The following is a 19,791-nucleotide window of genomic DNA, read 5'->3' as shown; positions in this document are numbered from 1 at the left end:
AAAAAAAACATGTAAAAAGAACTCAAATACACAAACATTTTTAAATCATAGAAATGACTGAAAAGACAAAGTGAGAGTGTGAATATTATTTATTAAATCATAGTTCACACATGTAAGGCATTTTCTTCCTTTGGCTGTTCCACCAAGAAAAAAGCAATTACATATTTGTTTCCATTTCTTTTTGTTACCTCTCAAAGCCAACACAGCCCATATTGTTTTCAATTATCAGCATCTACAACACTCTTGATTAATTTCCAATTCATGGTATCAAACACATATTATGAAAATCAGAACATACGAAATAGGAGCTGTTTGTATTTTTTTTTTGTCAGTCATGTCTGCATCCTCTCAATTTAATTGTCATTGTGAAATGAAATATTTTTGTACACTGAATGAAGTAAACCGTATAATATTTCAGGTTTCATCATCTCGGGCAAATTAATACATTATTTCAATTGAATTCAAGCTCTACTGCAATTTGATGCAATACTGCCAATGTCAAAATTAAAAAGCATGAAAATATTAAAACAAATAGAGTGTTTTAATGATGCTCACGCCATATTAATCGACACCATTCATATTAAAAAGTAAAGTGTAGTTTTCTGTATTAGACAAAGTCCCAAACATTAATAGTCTCTGGAGATGATCCTTCCTTTAACAACAAACTGCTGACGAGTCCCATGTTGCAGGGTAGGTGATTGTAATAAAGCATATTATGAAATACTGTTTGGTCCAAATGATCACCCACACATTTAATCCTGCTTTGAAGGGCATGTCGTGATTTATACAGATGTTCTCTCTCTGTTCAGGTGGCCATCAATTCTGCATTGTGGGAGTCATTTTTGTAAGACTGAATATCAATGCATATTAGTATATGAAGGTAAATACAGATTGTATTGAATTAATATTAAGATTATGCAGACATTCAACTAACACTTAGTCTATAGTCAGACTATTTTAAAGGACTCATCAAAGATGTTGTTGATGAATATGCTTACGGCACCTCCAGAACCCACATTGTACGTCTCTTTGAGCAGTTTCAGGAGGATTTCCAGAGCCCTGTGAACCACCGGAGCATTTCCTCAGCCACTGTGGACACTTGGAAGACAGCGCTGGGAAGAGTTTGATCATCCAGTGTGACCAAGAGTGCATAAACCACGGAGTTTGCCATAATGACATGCACTCTAGTAATGTTTTAATCAATACAGCTTTGATGCAGAGTTTAATTAAGGCATATTAACCCTGGATGTGGACTACGAATCAGGGCTACGTTTCCCTTTACGTTAGAGAGAAAACCTCTACTGGAGGAATTTAGATGTTTTCCTCTGAATCGGATTCACTGGTGTGTGTTAAAATTTAAACATGTTTTTCTGACAGATCCAGAAGTGCATCTATATCTTATGCGACTGTAAGGGAGCGATTTGTTCATTTGCACATGATAGAAGACTCGAAAGCTGAACTAATCATGGGTCAACTGGCTCAGACTGTGTGCAGGGGTTGAGCTTATATGCGACTACATGTGTCACGTGAACGAACGACTCAAACTACGAACGAAAAGGTGAACTGAGCTACTCATAGGCCATGTCCACACTTGGTCCTGGAGGGCTGGTGTCCTGAAGAGTTTAGCTCCAACTTGCCCACCTGGAAGATTAAAGGATACCAAATAAGACCTTGATTAGCTTGATCAGGTGTGTTTGATTTGGGTTGGTGCTAAACTCTGCAGGGCAGCCCTGTCATACTTTGTTGGTTTAGTCGTGTTTAATCAGGGTTGGAGCTGAACTCTGCAGGAAGGTAGATCTCCAGGAACAGGGTTTGGGCACCCGTTTTAAAACCTTCATCAAATCAATGACACAATTTCTAATGGCCCGCTTCCACTGAGTGGTACAGTACGGTTCCGTCTCCACTGTCATAGGTACCTAAAAGCAAACCGCCGCATACCACTTTTTGGTCACCATTTGCAAAGAGTACCTAGCACGAAAACAAAGGGTACCAAAAGGCGGAGCTAGACGCGCAGATGAACGCTATTGATTGACAGAGATGCGTCACTCGCAGAAGCAGGATGAAAACAAAGGAAGCTGCATTTTTAAATACACGCTGAGACATTACAGCGTAATACTAAATACATATAATAACATCCCATGGTCAACCTGAGCTCAAACAAACATCAACGTCTTGATGAACAGCCACAAAGCCAAGAAGAACTAAATCTGCCGTGCCTTGCTGTTGTTTAACAAAGCTGTCTAAAAGTGCGAGACAGCTTGCAGTGTGGCTATATTTGAAACAACAAGCTTCTTAAGCTCATAATAACATGCACGGGATAATTGAATCGCTCTGATATCCGATCCTTTCAGAAATGGACAAACGCGAGAGTGAAGCGCAAAAAAACAGAGGAGAAGCTGAAAAAAACAGCAGCAAATGATGCTTCAGCAACCTAAAGATGAACAAACTGCCATGTTTAACTTTTATCATCAGCTTCTGGACTATTCTGAACTGGGAATGACGAAATAACAGAGGCTACACGTGCTGCTGAAGATTAAAGATAAAGGTGAGACGTGTGCACTGACTCTGGGCTATATTTCGTGCTGTTTTTGAACCCAAATAAGGACTAAATGTCTGCTGTGTGTAGTTTTACTGTAATTAGTAACATATTGGAGACCGTAAGGGTCTATATGTGTTCATTTTATTTATTTTCTATAATTGCAGATGTTACAGTAGGCTATTTCGCAGTCATAATCAAATTATGTTCATAGAAAGGTTTGTAATGAACATTTATACAGCATTTTTGTGTATAGAGTAGGGGTGTCTAAACTCGGTCCTGGAGGGCCGGTGTCCTGTATATTTTAGTTCCTATTTAACCAATTAAACTCACCTGAACCAGCTCATTAAGCTCTTTTTAGCCATATGAGAAACTTAGGTAGGTGTGTTAAAGGAAGTTGGAGCTAAACTCTGCAGGACACCGACCCTCCAGGACTGAGTTTGGACATCCCTGGTATAAAGCATCTGTTTTGTGAGTAGAGTTTCTCGTATGATATGTGAACAACCCCTAACTCCTTACTGTAGACATTTCTTAAAGTAAAAAATAACGTCGTTTGAAACCTTGTCGCACACCACGCCTACCAAAAGGGTACCCTTTTGGATAAAGGTGACCTGTACTGAACTCAGTAGAAACAGGCCATAAGGGTGCTTTCACACCTGTGAATCGATTCAGTTGTTCCGAAACAGAGATTACAGATGTTACATTGTTGCTCTTTGCTCTTGGAGCGGTTCACTTTCACACTGCAAAGTTTCTAATTGGACCAAAAGAGCTAAAACAAGTCACGTGCGAGTAAACTCTCCTTACATTGGTCAGAGTGTCAGGGTTTATTTTGCAGCGTCCCGCTCAGCTGTCAGGAGAGGTGCTGGTTTGGTGGTGATTGACAGGGTGCGCGCGCGACGTGTCTGAGGAGAGATGCGGTGGGGAGGGGTGAGAAGGGTGAGCGACAAAGCCTATTTGAGTACCGGGAGGGAGACGGGAGATTACCGGGAGATCATCACTCGTTTGCGGGCATCCGGAGACTCGCGAAACTTCCCGCCCTACTCATAATTCTCTCTTCATATAGCCGTAAGCCTATTACATATCCATAAAACACTGTGATATAACCGCGCTCGGATCGGATCGATTTCTCACTGCAATCAAACCGCTCCAGGGTTCGTTTCAATCGAGCCGAGACCACCTCACTCAGGCGATCTCAGAGCGATTACTTTGGCGTGGAACAGAGCGCGATTGCCCTGTTCACATATGCCAAACGAATCGCGCTAACTGGGCAAACGAGACACGTTCCGAAACAAAAGTGTAGGTGTGAAAGCAGCCTAAGACAAGTTTGTCATGATGCTCATAGGCATGTCAGCCATACAACTTAGACAAAACAAACAGAAAAGTTCCAGCAGAAGTCGAGAGTTGACTGTTTGAGCAGCTCACATTTAGAGAGGTTTCTCTCTCGTGTGGATTCTCATGTGATCCTTAAGAGTTCCGTTCTGCGAAAAGCTCTTTCCACACTGCTGGCAGATGAAGTGCTTCTCTCCGGTGTGAGTCCTCATGTGGAGATGATGGCTTCCACTGTTAGTGAAACTCTTTCCACACTGCTCACACGTGTACGGCTTCTCTCCGGTGTGAATTCCCATGTGATCCTGAAGACTACGCTTCCGTTCTCTCTGAAGTGCATCCCCACGTGTTCATCAAGCCGCCGCTTACTTGTGAGACATTTTCCACACTGTTGGCACGTGAAAGGCTTCTCTCCGGTGTGAACCCTCATGTGTGTCGTAAGATTAGATTTCTGTTTGAAGGATTTCCCACACAGTTTGCAGGCATAAGGCATCTCTCCGGTGTGGAGTCTCTTGTGAATATAAAGAGATGCTTTGTGACCGAAACTCTTTCCACACAGTTGGCATAAGTAAGGTTTCTCTCCGGTGTGAATGTTCATGTGGGCTTTTAAAGTGTCTATGCGAGGGAAACTTGCTCCACACTGCTGGCAGCTGTACGGCTTCTCTCCGGAGTGAATTTTCATGTGCACTTTAAGAGTTCCTTTATTAACGAAACTCTTTCCACAAAGCTGGCAGAAAACATGCGCAGTTTTAGTGTTGTGAGCACTTCTTGATGACTGAGTATTTTCAGTCTGTGAATTTTCTCCAGTCCTGCCATCGTGAGGATTCACCTCTTCCAATTCATTCAGATCTTCACTCTCCACTTTCACCACAATAAAGTCTAAGGCATGAAACAAAAATCATATTAATGTTGTACATCAACAAACAGAAAAACATTTACCTATTTAAAGCACCAAAACTAACCCAATAATAATAACGTATATTTACCCAGTGAAGAGAACCAGTTCTCATTTACAATGACGACCAGGGGTGCGTTTCCCAAACAACAATGTAACTCGCGGCTGAACTATCATAGTACGATGCATCATTTGTAAGAAGAACAATGTAGTTACCATTGTTTCCCAAAACCCAGAGTTTCTGTCGCAGATCCATCGTTTGAACCACGTTAGTTAGAGTTTAAAACTCCCATAATGATGCTCTAAACAGGGGAAAGGTTACTACTTCTTTAGAGAAGAACCCCATAATTTATTTGTGCAAATTATAGTTTAAAATGCACACCCATTTAAAAATAATCCAATATTAGTTTTGGTATAAACATGCACTCATTTCCATATTAACTGAAATATATGTATATGGTAGAGCTGCACAATTATTCATAAAAAGATGGCGATCTCGATTCGACCCCCTAGACCAGCGGTTCCCAAACTTTTCAGGCCGCGAGATGACAATGATGAGACCCCCAAAATGACAATGCCAGTGAGTCGCGACCCCCAATATATTCTGAGGTGGTTATAAATACAGAAACCTTGCATGCAATGGAGCACACACACCAATGGACCCAAGTCTATCTTCTTTTAATTTTTTTAATGTATGAGAGCTGTAAACGGGCAACAAAGTTTTACCAGGTGTTGTGAAATCTGCTGCATCTGACGCTATTGCTGTGTCTTTAATATAATGTAATTACCCCAGGGGTTGCAATCCAATAGAAGTAGTAACTATAAGCTACCATAGTAACTATATGGTATAAACAACTATTTATTCTCTTCAGTAGGTTATGGATAAAATATGGTAATTCTTATGGTTTAATAAAAATAAATAGATTTTTGGAAATCACCAGGCGACCCCCCTTCATTGTCCCGCGACCCCTCGGGGGGTCCCGACCCCCACTTTGAGAACCATTGTCCTAGACCACAGGTGTCAAACTCAGTTCCAAAAGGGCCGCAGCTCTGCACAGTTTAGTTCCAACCCTAATTAAACACACCTGATCAAACTAAATGATTCCTTCAGGCTTGTTTGAAACTTACAGGTAAGTATGTTGGAGCAGGGTTGGGCTTCGGCCCTCCAGGTATTGAGTTTGACATCCCTGCCCTAGACGATCTTAATCCAGCATTTCTACGATTATGTCAATCATATTTTCAAGTTCAGGAGAGAAGCAAAGGCGGCTGCACGAGTCTTTTCATTGCTTCACACACGTTGCTCAGTGACATGGACACCTCAAAATGATGTTGAATGAGTCACATACTGTATTTATAAGGTATAATTCACCTGAAAATGTCATTTTTGTCTTCATTTAATGATGTATTCGCGGCTGGGAAATCACACGTGACGTGAGCTGCTGACTGTGCGGGTGCGCGCCCTACTTAATAATAGACGTGCACACGTCTCCTTTAGTGAACAGAACCTGCATATGTTGTGAGTAACAGGTTATACACTTGTAAATAATATTCAGTTTGTGGCACAGATCGTTTGAGAGCGGCACGCGAAGTATGAACAGCACTTAGCAGTGAAAATGAAAGTGAAAGTGTGCACTTCATTTAAATAATCATCTCGCATTTTGGAGTTGTGATTACGACAAGCGTTTAATAAGTTTTTTCTTTCATAGCGAACACACAATTGTGCATGAAAATAAATGTTGACAGTGTCAGTATAAGTACTCTAGCCTATATATAGTTGATTTTACCAGTGAATTAGTGGTCTAATAATTTTGTCAATGACAGATTGCAAGCATGGGCCTATATCGCAAACATAATTCAACATCAGAATTATTATAAGTAGAATAGAATTATTTACAGAAAACAGTAGACCTACACATAATATTAATATTGTTGTTTTACCATATGTTTGAGAAAAAAACAGTAATAATTGCCTACTCATATTAACCTTTATTTTACATCAGAATCCTGAGAAAATCCTGATCCTTATTTTAAGCAAATAAATCGTAATTCTCATTTTAGCCAGAATCGTGCAGCTCTAGTATACGGATCATATCGAGACTTTGTTTTTTTTACTAAAATTATTGCGAACATTCCATAGTCTATTCTAAATCACTTACAAAAGCTGACATTATTCTAATATCCTATATAAACATAAATAATGAGGCTTTTAAAGGAATTTTTTGATGGTTTTAACTTTGTCTTACGCATTAAAAAAGGAATCCTTGCATTAATAATTTAATTCTGTTTTTAATTAATTACAACTCATGTTGATGTGTTTATCCTCATATAACCTTACTCCATAACACCTGTCTTCATGTTTACAGTTGCTTTCCCTTCGCAGAGCACTTTGAAAACATTGATGTCATTTTGAACATGGCGAAAGCTATAGCTGACCTATTGTTTAAAAGTGGAATTTTTTACGTCTCCAAAGCTTGTAAAAACAAAACACAGCATACGCTAATGCTTTTAATGTATAGTGGGTTATTTATTAAATATCTGTACTGTATATGACATGGGCCTGCTGGCTAGAACATTTCTGCAGTGGTTTACAAGTGTCAAATTGTAAAAGTAGACTTTTCAAAAAAAAAATAATAATAATAATATCCTACTTAATAAAAATAATCATCATCATCATTAATATTATTATTAAAGTATGATTTTTTTTCATTTCCTAATAAATATTAAATGTTATTTCATAATAAATTGTCTCATTATTTTTATTATATTAAAATAGGTGTTAGCTTTTGTAAGTAGTTTTAAAATTGAATATGTAATGTTCATAATAATATTTGTAGAGGAAACACAGGCTCTGTATGTGTCATTTACATATATTGCAGTTAATATGGTAAGCGATTGCATGTTTCTACCAAAACTATTATTGGATTTTATTTTAAATGCGTGTAAAACAATAGAATTTGCACAAATAAATGACGGGGTTCTTCTCTAAAGAAGTTGTTCCTCCACTCCATTTAGAGTGTTGTTATGGGCGTTTTACGTTATAACTAACGTGTCTCAAATGGTGGATCTGAGACAGAGAAACTCAGGGTTTTGGGAAACACTCATCACTACATCGTTCTTTTCCCAAACGATGCATCGAACTATGATAGTTCAGCCGCGAGTTACGTTGTTGATTGGGAAACACACCCCTGATCGTTGGCTCCTGCAGTAACCGTCACATCTTCATTCAGGGATGTGAATCAAAATTATATCTACAGATTTCCCGCTTCTCCCCCCTTATGTCAGTGGGATGCACTGTGTATATAATACAATATTTTGCAGCCTTATAATGTGCCGCTATGAGAAATGTGTGTTTTTATAATGACATTTAAATAATATATTTGCAATAAACAACAGAATGGCTTTGAGTAATAGTGTAATGAATGTTTGTAGGTGTGCATTGACAGAATCACTGTTATACATCAAATAAGAGCTCCAAACTGTTCTATTATTATACCACGGTGAAAGAGTTTCACAGGGTTCGATATATAATCAATATTTTAAACAATTTAATGGCTGTAAACTAACGACTAGAAGTTTATTTACCACAATGAAACAAAGGGTTTACTAAATGAAAGTTTTGAGGATGAAAACTGACCTGTTTGCTCCTCAGGATCTTCATGTTTGACTGTGAATGTTTCTTCAATCTTCACGTCTTCACTCTCCTCTTTAATAAACGCCATCCTCATAATAATCTGCTTTTCTTTGGGTTTGGACACTCTGTCAAGATCAAGACGATCATTAACACAGCAAAATATAAACAAACAGCTCTAGTATAACGTAGACTAACCATATTCCGTACACAACGATGTTCCGTACAGATGACCTTTTAACGTTAATCTCTGAATAAATACTTATGGGTCGTAGGCAAGCTATATATCTGTGTAATCTTTAATTCTCACTCTTTCAGCCCCAACCACAACAGAGACATTCCTACTATATGTTTCCGAGTAAAATCAGTAAGTTTGCTACGTCCACCTAATGCGCTTGAAAACAGAAAGTGGGCAAGCTTAAAGTGCAAGTGTCGCCTGGGAGGGGAGACATTTAAAGCCCCGACAATATGCTTTTGCATTTAATTTATGCATCACACGGTATTACAGTCTTTATGAAGTGAATATTATGTTATCACAAATTGTTAAATAAATTATCTTTTGTTAAATAAATGCTTTGAAATGGGGATGTTTAAACATCAATTGTGGGTAAATACCGCATGTCGCAACTCTCAGCCTGAGAGACAGGCTGCAAACGCTGTTTGGATCCTCCTTTTGCAGTAATGATGTTTATATTCATAAAAGGTCAGTCAAGTTAGCTTCAATGTGCATGAATTTAATGTTTTTATATTTTGAATTGTCATGCTGTAATAAAATAAACATGATATAAAAAGTAAATGATTTTGAAGCTATTTCATTTAAAACTTTCATAAAAGAGTTATTTAATATATCATTAACTTCAAGTTAAACACAGTAATAGTATATTCTGACATAAGAATTTAATAAGACTTCAAACAATGGCCATTTTTGCCAGTAAATTAAAGTTATGCGCCCTGTACGGAACACTATTTTAGTCATGTACGGAACACCGTTAATACCTATCATCTTCCGTACACATGCGAAGGCGGTACTTATCCCATCTTTTCTCAAAAACTACTGGTCCAAAAGACATCAATCAAGATTTGGATTGTGCAATAGGTATTCCCCCAGAGAATGAACACACAAGCATGCTTATCTGGCTTTCAATGACGGAGGAGTGGTCGTTTGAGTGCGCTGAATAGCGAAAAGTGTACGGAACATGGTTAGTCTACGTTACACATTAATTGTATTGTAGTAGTGTACACTAGTGAGGGGGAAAAACCTTTCCTAAAAATTATTGTTACAAAAAGTGTATTATTTTACACACACACACACACACACACACACACATACATACATACATACATACATACATACATATACATATATATATATATATATATATATACATCGTATAAATGAAAAATGAACAAACGGTTAGTTACAGGTCTTTGTTGCTCATTGTTTGCTCTTTGTTTCTGGAGTCGTCACGTTGATTTGATTCAGTGAATCACTTTAAAAGGTGCAAAAGCTCGTTCCTCTGCTCAACATTTATTTGTCAGTGAATTATATCTGATCAAACACTTGACGGACGGACATGCTGAGGCATGCTTTCTTTGACTACATGTTGTTTACTCATAAAACTGCGTTCATTACTGTTTCTAAATTCAACATGTCGGATTTTCAGTCCATAACCATTCATAACGCTACAAATTTCACAGGTTACACTGATTAACTTTTAATAAGTCTAGAAACAAACCTCTTTTCGGCCAAGTCAGATGCTGTAGCGCGAGTGGTGCATTCTTATAACGTCACGTCGTCAGTACAAAATAAAGGTCCTGCTCATCCGACTTAATAAAACATGATTAAAAAAATACAGCTTCATGACAACACAATTGTAGAGAAATTAGCGATCAATTTGTTGAATGAACCAAAGAGTCCCAAAGTGACAAACTCCATTCAACTTTTTAAAAAGCTAGTTTCTGTAGACCGCTTCCATACAGATCAAACACTCTGAAAAACGTCGAGTTATTTATTTAACCAGGTTAGTTACACATATCTAGTGCTTTGTTAAGTTATTTTGAACCTTTATTTGGTTATTTGTTTAATAACTTTACCAGCTGGGTTAAAATTTTGAATTTCAACAGTCAACTGATTTAACTGACACAGAACAGCTGTATTAATATGCGTGCGTCATGTTTTTTGCATTATAAAGTTTATTTAAGCTATAACGCAATGTTTTTTTTTTTTTATCAAATTTCCTGTGTTGTAGTTTTTATATTCGTTTCACCATCCAAGACCATCTTTTACAAGCGTATAGATGTAAATGCACTTGTGGACACTGAGGGAAGCCTGCAGCAGCTGCTGGACAGAGCTCCAGATTCTGCTCCATCAACACAGGGTTTCTGCTTGCAGTTTATAACCATCTGCACTTTGTTTTGTTTCTTCATTGTTTGTGATTCTTGATTTATTTTAATAATAGCGTCTAGAACTAAAATGTAATGGAAATAAAGCATTTTCAATAATTTTGAGGACTGTATGTTATTTATTTACCCAGCCATAATTATAAAATCAATAGTAGAATAGTAATAGTAGCAATAGTAATACCAGAATAGAAAAGAAATTACAGTGCATATGAGTTAAAATAATATAGTTGCTATAATAACCTACAGTTGGGTTACTTTTACCCCACCCGTTTTAACAGAGTAAAAAAATCTTAATTGAGGGTATGATCTGTACTTACTATTACAGTATTTGTAATTACAGATTTCTATCGGAAAATCAACTGATCCATTATTATTTAATAGATCTAAATCTGTGTTGCTGAGGAATCTCAACTAAAACAGAATAATTCTATCAGAGTGTATGCACTTACATTCAAAATAAAACTGGGTTATGGATTACTATTAGCCTAAGTTTCTTACTGAAAAAAAATATTTACAAGTATAATCTCTCTGTGTAATCACACACTGATATGTTAAAATTTTACAAAAATTAATAGAAACTTAAGTATAATAGCTCTGACTGCACTGTAAAGGATTATAAATACTCACTAATTACACCCTTACACCTTTCTGTTCTTTAATTGGGTCAAATTTGACATTTAGGAGATATTTCCAGCATAAAATAGCCACAGTATCCAGAGACGCGTGTAGGAAAGGGAATAATCTCCAGGACTCTTGAGTGAGCTGAACTGTGGTGCACCAGTCATCGAGTCGGTCACTGTTTATGCAGATTTCAGCTCATACAGATCGATGAAGAGCATCTTCAAGACAACAGCACTGCAGCACTCATCATCATATAGAGATCAGCACTCTTAACAAGTAAAGTCCTTTATTGGCATGGATGGTTACATGAAGAATCTTTAACATCCACTAGAGTTCACACGAGCTTAATTGAAAAGGTTTCCTGCCAAACAATCCAGCTTGACCAGCCTGGTTCAAGCTGGACATAGCTGGTTTTGGCTGGGCTCCCAGCCTGGCTAGGTTGGTCAAGCTGGTTTTAGCTGGTCATCTCCCAGCCTAACCAGCTGAGACCAGGCTGGAAATGGCTGGAAACCGGCCTGGAAATGGCCAAAACCCCTCTAAAACCAGCCTGGTTGACCAGCTAAAACCAGCCAACCAGTCTAGGCTGGTTAAAGCTGGATTTTTCAGATTGAATAATTTAAGAAAAACAGTTAAGAGTTATACAGTACTGGCAGGCCAAACAGTTTTCTTGTTGGTCTTCATCTTCACTGGTGTGATAAGTGAGATATTCAAACTCTGCTCCTCCATAACATGCATTCAGCTGCCACCAGAGTTTACCATTTAAAAATCAGATCTATTTTTTCGTACAGAGACACATTAGTCCACTTAACTCATTAAAGAGCCAGAACAAAATATGCAAAGTACTCCAAACGTATAGATTGTGTGTTATTTGGTTCAGTGTTAAAGTCTAAAGTTACCAATAAGCTAACCGGACTGTACCACTTTTTGGGCACCCTTTCCAAAGAACACCACCACAACAGAACAATGGAGCTAGACTCACAGCTGAACGCTATCGGTTAACAGAGAATCATCAAGGTGAGCAACAAGCCAGGAGAATGAAAACAGAGGAAGCGCCATTATTAAATACACAGCCAAGACATTACACGGTAATATTATATACATATAGTGATTTTAAATGTTCTTTTTTTTTCGTTTCTGTCTTCAAAATAAGCACGTTTTCCAATTTTGGTTCTTGCGACACATTTCAGGAAAAATTAGAAGAGTAAAGCATTACACGTTGTAATGTTGCTATTCCTTTTCACAACACTTAAAAGACGTTTAGAGACTCAGACGATAAAATATAAAGCAACAAATATGAAATGTGTTCTTGTAATATGTGTATGTAGTGAGTCCGGGAAAAAGGCAAGGCAAAGGCAAAATGCGCGTGGGCTAGTGGGGATGTGCACACGCTAATCTGCTAGCCGAGGATTAAAGGACCATGAAACCCCCGGGTCTTAGCAGGGTGTTTTCACACCTCTAGTTTGAAAAAAGTCAGGAAAGTGGGTGAGTCCAGCTCTGTTTAGGTGGGAGGGAAGGGTTTGCAAATAAATGGGAGTTTCTGTTTGGGCCCACGAAGGCAAAACAAACACAGACATCAGTAATCGAATTACTTGCCACTTTCTTATTTTGTCAATTTTAACAGCAGTTTAGCACTTTCACTTTCCTTCAGGAACATTTCATGCATGCCCCCTGTGACACACAGAATACTGGATGCCAGGAACTGCTGGAAGAGTGTTAATGGAATGTTTGATACGGCATGCTGTATGAAAAAAAAAAGCCCTCCATTTTACCGCATTTTTCGGTAACTTAGATGCACTCGGTAGGTAACGTAGCTACGGAAATCCGTGTGTGTATAGACTATCCTGTCACAAAATTCGGCAAAAATTCGACGTGACGGTAATAGTGTGATTGCGGTGTTTACATGTTTACACTCAGAAAGCATCATTTACAGCAGGGGCCTCATGTATCAACGCTGCGTACACACAAAAACTTTGCGTACGCCAGGTTTAACACGCACTTTGGATTTACTAACAATAAAATGGATGTGAGAATGTGCGCAGCTCCACGCCAACTTCATGGCAGCCGTACGTCCATTTCTTGTGTGTGTCTGTTTCATTTCCATTGTCGACTCTTAGAGGCAGTTGTGTTAAACTGCACTCTACAAAGTGTCTTTGAGCTGTGCAATGGCAGCTGTATGAGACGAGATCATCCGCATGTCTAGCAGGAATATAAAGTTTCCATACTATACAGTTGACCAGCCAAACATTAAAGCGCAATTTGCAGTGATCGCCGGTTTTCCTGATATAATCGGAGCGATCTACTGCACACACATTACTGCAGGCACCATCTGAAGACGAATTTGCATACGTGAATCGGAAACATTTCCCTTATACACTAAAAGTGTACTGCTGACTATACTAACTATATTTGCTATCTGAATAAACAAACTGAAGACCTCTGATCGCTCGCCCAAATCTGTAGAGACAGGACAAATCAACACCAACTGGAGCCGCGTCTTTTTGAAAAGGAGACGAGCGGCAAATCCGGATTTCACCATTTCCAGATGCGTAAAAATCTGGAAAACAAATTTTCATTACAAACGTTCCTCTCTGCGCGGCGCTGTGCATTTCGGAACTCTGGGTGTGGGTTTCTGTCGGGGTGCACGCGGCGGCGCTTCAGGTTGGCGGCTGGGGGCCGTTGTGGAGGAAGCCAGTGTTTGGAGTTCTGGAATGCATGGAACGATTCAGGACACTTCATGTTTCTGCCGCGCCACTTAGAGAGTCTGGTGTGCCGTGTCGCTTCAAGCGGCACATCCGGTGCCTCAGTCAAAGTTTATTCAGTGTGCGTGGTTATTAGTCTCGTGTACAAGCTTGGCACTTAAAACTAGCACACAGATGGCTGTAAAACTATACAGAGACACAAATACTTTCTGCTTGGTCTGTGTCCGAGTCGTACATGTACGGCTGAATGCTTATCCTAGCTTAGCTTCTCTCTGTCAGCCTGTCTGTTGTAAACACAGCGCAGGGAGCTCTTGGCTCCGCCCCCTTGTTACGTTGGGCGGGAAGCTGAAACTAATTTTCATGTGAAGTAACACGCCCCTAAAAGAGCGAGCTGTGTACACGCCCACAACAGGTCGTACTTCTGTCGCGTGCACTGTAATCCACACGTGAGTCCAGCTGCACTCTCATAGCGGGAACTGAAAACGAAACGATTGCAGCAGATTTATAAACAACTCTGAGGACGTGTCTCCAAACTCTTGTTCTTCCACTTGTTTAGGCAACATAACGTGGCGACTCTCTGCAATCTGTACACTGTAACAGGCAAAAACAGTCTTCGAAACTATCATTGCGTACACAATAGAGCGTGCTGATTGGTTCGAACCAAGTCTTTCTCCGGAATTAATGCTGCACACTCAGAGACGTCACAATGTACTCCCAGGTACAGACGTCTAGTCTACACGCTGGAATACACACAAGGATCTGATCGGTCTGACGCAGCTACAAAAATTAGCTTCAAAACGGAAGACCGAATTTGCTCGAAATTACGCAAAAACAACCAATTTCACATTTTTGTGTAGTATATGTGTCCTAATAGTGTTTAAAGCAGTGTGGGACACATATACGACTGTCAACAGCTCAACACATGTGCTTTAGTGTTTCGAGGGTATGTGCATGTATGTGTGCCAATACTGCCGTTCCCCGGGATGAAGACATCATATCAGATGAGTTTTCTCTCTAGTGTGGATTTTCATGTGGAGATAATGGTTTCCACTGTTAGTGAAACTCTTTCCACACTGATCACACGTGTACGGCTTCTCTCCGGTGTGAATCACCATGTGATCCTGAAGACAGTGTTTCCGTGAGAAGCACTTCCCGCACTCACTGCAGGCGAACGGCTTTTCTCCAGTGTGGATCATCATGTGAGTCTTGAGGTTTGCCTTGTTTGTGCAGCTCACTCCACACTGCAGACATATAAACGGCTTCTGTCCGATGTGAGTTGTTATGTGCCTCTTGAGGATGTTCATGTCTGAGAAACTCATTTCACACTGATGGCATTTAAAGCTGTTCTCTCTGAAGTGCATCCGCACGTGTTCATCAAGCCGCCGCTTGGTTGAGAGACATTTTCCACACTGCTGGCACGTGAAAGGCTTCTCTCCGGTGTGAACCCTCATGTGTGTCGTAAGATTGCATTTCTGTTGAAAACTCTTTCCACACAGTTGGCATAAGTAAGGTTTCTCTCCGGTGTGAATGTTCATGTGGGCTTTTAAAGTGTCTATGCGAGGGAATCTTTCTCCGCACTCTTGGCAGCTGTACGGCTTCTCTCCGGTGTGAAGTCTCATGTGGATTTTAAGAGTTCCTTTATTAACGAAACTCTTTCCACAAAGCTGGCAGAAAACATGACATGCAGTCTTCTGGGCACTTTTTGGCGAGTTTTCTCCAGTTCTGCAGTCGTGAGGATTCACCTCTTCCGTTTCATTCAGATCCTCACTCTCCACTTTCACCACAATCAGGTCTGAGGCACAAAAAAACCTCACATTAATATCATAAAGCAACAGAAACAAAGCAACACACATTCAAAGCATCAAAACCAGTGATTTCATTGTCCTGTTCTAGTGATCCAAGCCTGCTTTAACACTGTTAAATACACCAGTGTGAATGCAGTGATATTAATTGAGCCTTTGTGCCCATTTAGGGTGTACTCACACTATGTACAGTTGCCTTGAACCGGGCCGAAGCACACTTGTCCCCCATCCCGTCTCCCCTGATGGCCTGGACTCACATTACATCCAAGCCAAACAGATCAGCTCCTTTTGACGCTTATAAACAATCATGAAGCCCTCATGCTGCAGGAATTAGGAGGTTTGCTGAAGGTGCAGCTGTCGTGCAGTGAGGGGTTTGCGTCTTTAATAATCTACAACAGTTTGTGTTCTGACACTTTGGGCCCTGTCATACACCCGGCGCAGTGTGGCGCAAGACGCGGCGCAGTAGTCTTTTGCTAGTTTCAGCTTGGTTCAAGAGTGGTTTTGAGGCGTTGCGCTACGCTGTTTAAATAGCAAATGCATTAGCGCTCATATGTGCGCCCATAGGCGTTCTGCTCTAAAAAGGAGGCGTTCTGAGGTGGACGGCTGGCGCGTCGCTATTTTAAGAAGCTATAATAGATTTTTCATTAGACCAAAACAAAATCGCTCTAAACTCCAGCGCAGAGTTGCGCCTCGCTTACACACTGCTTAATACACACAAGAGCAAATAAGCAATAGGCAAATATCTTTACATATGAAAACATTAAATATTAAGGATATATATATAGGATATAATAAGAATAGATATAGGATATAAATATAAAGGATTCAAATATTACAAAACATATTATTTTCTAGCCTACATAAATATGAAAAATCACTGCTTTTATGTCTTTTTCATCTCGGGAGGCTTTTTCAGTTCATTCATAACAGTTTGCTTTTGTATAATGTTATTATTATTAGCAGTATTATTTATTATATCCATATTTATATTTGTTTTATTAAAAACAAGCTTAGATTTGTCCACCTGTCAGGTTTTAGACCCTATGGGGCACAGCATGTGTTTTAGGATATAACTCAGGTTTTTGAGCACACTTCATTATTATTGTTCATTTATTCGTTTGCTGGAAATCAGAACTGAATTTAGAAATAGCTTTGAAATGAATATTTGCGCTTAACAAACAAAATTAATTATTTATAGACTAATTGATGTCTGTGTGTAAAGGTTTCCCTATCCAAGAGTGAAAGTGAAAGTGATCCATTATCTCTCATTCTCGCGCAGTAGATGCTCTGTTTAACAGTTTTCTGATAAATAACTGTGAACTGTTTGCTTGTGAAATGCTCAGTTTAACCACTTTGACTTACTTTGCGTCCTGTAAATAGCGAATGCGCTTATGGTGCGACGCAGCTGACTCTTAAAGGGAATGGGAGATGAGACTCTGATTGGTTTATTCTCAAAACACACCTATAACTCATTAAGAAAATGAACTCAACTCTTTTAGCCCATCCGACATGGTGCAAAGCAGATTTTCCCGTCCTTAAATTAGCAAAAATGTGTTCTGACACGCCCTGAAAGCGTTTGCGCTCTGCGCATGGACTGTCAAAATAGAGCCCTTTGTGTTCATTAAACAGTAAGAATGATTAATAAATGCATATCAAAAAGTCCATTAAACGTCACGTCTTGTCTTCAGTTTCGGGCTAAGGTGCGCTTTGCACTAGAGGTCCGCATTCCTACGGCTGCTCTACGGGAACAGTCCCGTTTTATTGCGGCACTTTAAGGGCACATATGGTGAAAAATCTTACTTTTCAAGCTGTTTGGACAGACATGTGTGTAGGTATAGTGAATAGACCGTCATAAAAACGACAAAGGTTTCATTTTTTATTTATTTTGACTTTTATTTTGAAATGTGTGCACAACAACCCTACCGTTTGACATGTGAAATTTAATTTAATTATAGCAACAAATATGTCGAAGCGCAAGGACTACCCTGATTATGTAAAGTATGGATTTACATATATTGACGACAAAAAAAGACTTAAAGCCTCAGTGTGTCATAAGTAGTGAGGTGTTCTCACAAGAGAGCAACCTTCTGAATTAAAACGACATTCAGAAACCAGACAACATGTTTGCTTAAAAGTTCAGTTTAGTTCATGGTAACTGAACCTTTCCTTACCCTAACCACGGTTTACAGTATTTCTGGTTTTTACTTTGTAATATTTCTATAATTTGATAAATTTTGTTAAACGACAGCAATAAAATATTGTTTATTTGTAAGTCTTGGTGATTTTCTTATGATTTATCTGTCACTACTTGTGTATGCTAACAAATAAATACAAATTAATTATAATTCCTAAAATTGTATTATAATTCCTAAACATTTGGGTCGCGGCTTGATGACCATGTCAAAATGTGGGTCCCATGGCCAAACCAGTTGAGAACCCCTGTATTATAGCATGCTGTGTGCACTTAATTGTGCTTACAAACCATTCAAGTTGCCTCCATTTCCCAGATGAGCGAAATGATATACTCATACACCATCTCCATACATGCATTTGCTTTATTTAAGATCATTTATAATGTTCTTTAGTGCTGTAATGCACTCCAGAATCTGCCAGATTGATCAGCTGTGGGCTCTAGATCAGTCGTCTGAAGTGTTGTCATACAGTGTTCTGCTGGAGTTCATCAATAGTCCTGCATTTACTAACACACACTATATCTGAAGTGTTTGGAAGTCATTCACGTTTTCCTCCTGTTGAAAATGCACGTGTGGTACTTGACAAAGGTTTGCCGCAGTAGTCCTGAGCCCATGTGGTGATCTGGATTTTGATGCAGCGCCAACATTTTTAAAAATGTGTCACAAGAACCAAAATTGTAATACGTGTTTAATATCGCTGCACTTTAGGTTAACATGAATAAATCAGAAATGAACTAATGTAATGAGTAATGAAGAAGTGAGCACTTTAATCATGTTCATGTTTTAATAACAGGGTTTTTATTAATAAAATTTACTTATAATTAATTTATGGACTAAGTTTTAGTTTTGCTCGTGTAAAGAGCGACGCGTCAAACAAAAACCAACCTGTTGGCTCCTCAGCATCTTCACATTTGACACTGAAAGCTTCTTCAGTCTCTTCATGTTTGACTGTGAATGTTTCTTCAACCGTCACGTCTTCACTCTCCTCTTTAATAAACGCCATCTTCATAATAATCTGCTGTTCTGTGGGTTTGGACCAGATGAAGAGCATCATTAACACTGAGAAAAACAAATAATCCGCTTTTTAATTCATTGGTCAGCACAAAAGCGAGATAATCAGAGCAATGTCAGAATTGATCAAAATAAAACATTTATTTGAACTAAAAATTATTTATTTTAATATTAAATTTAAGCAATGCAAAATAATATGCTACTTAGCATCGAATAACTATATAATATATTGTACTGTTGCTTTAGTATAGCTGTTCTTCACTCGTGTTTGATGTTCATATATTGTTTGAACAGGTTGTGCGCACACAATGAGTCCCTGAAGCACTTTAAAAGCTCGTTTCTCTGTTCATTAATCAGTGGCTGAGCTCGCGGTGAGGAAAACTGACCGACAGATGAACGCAGACAGCAGCTGATACACTGTGTTGGTGTATTTTAATAATAAAACCAAGTTTATTGACGCTTCTAGATTTAACAACACAAAGGTAATCATTCATAGCGCTTTACATTTCACATCCCACACTGATTAACATTCTTAGAGAATATAAACAAACCTTTTTTTCCAGCCAAATCAAGACGCAGCGGTGCGGGGGGCGCACGCTTATGACGTCACACAGCCATGACAAAATAAACGCGATTCAAGATACAATCATAGAAATACGCATATCGTGAAAACAGTAG

At 39.0% G+C, this 19,791-nt stretch overlaps 2 protein-coding genes and 1 long non-coding RNA gene across 6 annotated transcripts; 1 reads left to right on the top strand and 2 right to left on the bottom strand.

The window, feature by feature from the left end:
- Window positions 1-71: 71 nt before the first annotated feature.
- Window positions 72-10,169, bottom strand: LOC147833537 (uncharacterized). 3 transcript variants are annotated; one of them, XR_015508960.1, is made up of 4 exons: window positions 10,122-10,169; window positions 8,392-8,513; window positions 2,972-4,741; window positions 72-2,815 (listed from the first exon to the last, which is right to left on the bottom strand). XR_015508960.1 is itself a non-coding variant. In XM_087283674.1 (3 exons), the coding sequence occupies exons 2-3, from the start codon at window positions 8,480-8,482 to the stop codon at window positions 4,074-4,076; spliced, it is 759 nt and encodes a 252-aa protein (XP_087139800.1). In that variant the 5' UTR covers window positions 8,483-8,513; window positions 10,122-10,169; the 3' UTR covers window positions 72-4,073. The 3 variants fall into 3 exon arrangements, 1 of the variants encoding a protein (XP_087139800.1); XR_015508961.1 differs by having other exon boundaries at window positions 2,983-4,741; XM_087283674.1 differs by having other exon boundaries at window positions 72-4,741.
- LOC147840486 (uncharacterized) lies at window positions 9,766-15,628 on the top strand. Its single transcript, XR_015508968.1, has 3 exons — window positions 9,766-11,225; window positions 11,642-11,772; window positions 12,016-15,628. It is a non-coding gene; the product is annotated as an uncharacterized LOC147840486 (long non-coding RNA).
- On the bottom strand, window positions 11,679-19,715 carry LOC100536922 (uncharacterized). 2 transcript variants are annotated; one of them, XM_087283652.1, is made up of 3 exons: window positions 19,665-19,715; window positions 18,988-19,161; window positions 11,679-15,900 (listed from the first exon to the last, which is right to left on the bottom strand). In XM_087283652.1, the coding sequence occupies exons 2-3, from the start codon at window positions 19,154-19,156 to the stop codon at window positions 15,101-15,103; spliced, it is 969 nt and encodes a 322-aa protein (XP_087139778.1). In that variant the 5' UTR covers window positions 19,157-19,161; window positions 19,665-19,715; the 3' UTR covers window positions 11,679-15,100. The 2 variants fall into 2 exon arrangements, with proteins under 2 accessions (XP_087139778.1, XP_087139779.1); XM_087283653.1 differs by having other exon boundaries at window positions 18,988-19,125.
- Window positions 19,716-19,791: the final 76 nt, after the last annotated feature.

Source organism: Danio rerio, chromosome 15 (assembly GCF_052040795.2).
Source record: "Danio rerio strain M-AB ecotype USA chromosome 15, GRCz13ab, whole genome shotgun sequence".
NCBI classification, from domain to species: Eukaryota; Metazoa; Chordata; class Actinopteri; order Cypriniformes; family Danionidae; genus Danio; species Danio rerio.
Note: the sequence above shows the minus strand (reverse complement) of the source record. Positions and strands in the feature narration are given on the sequence as shown.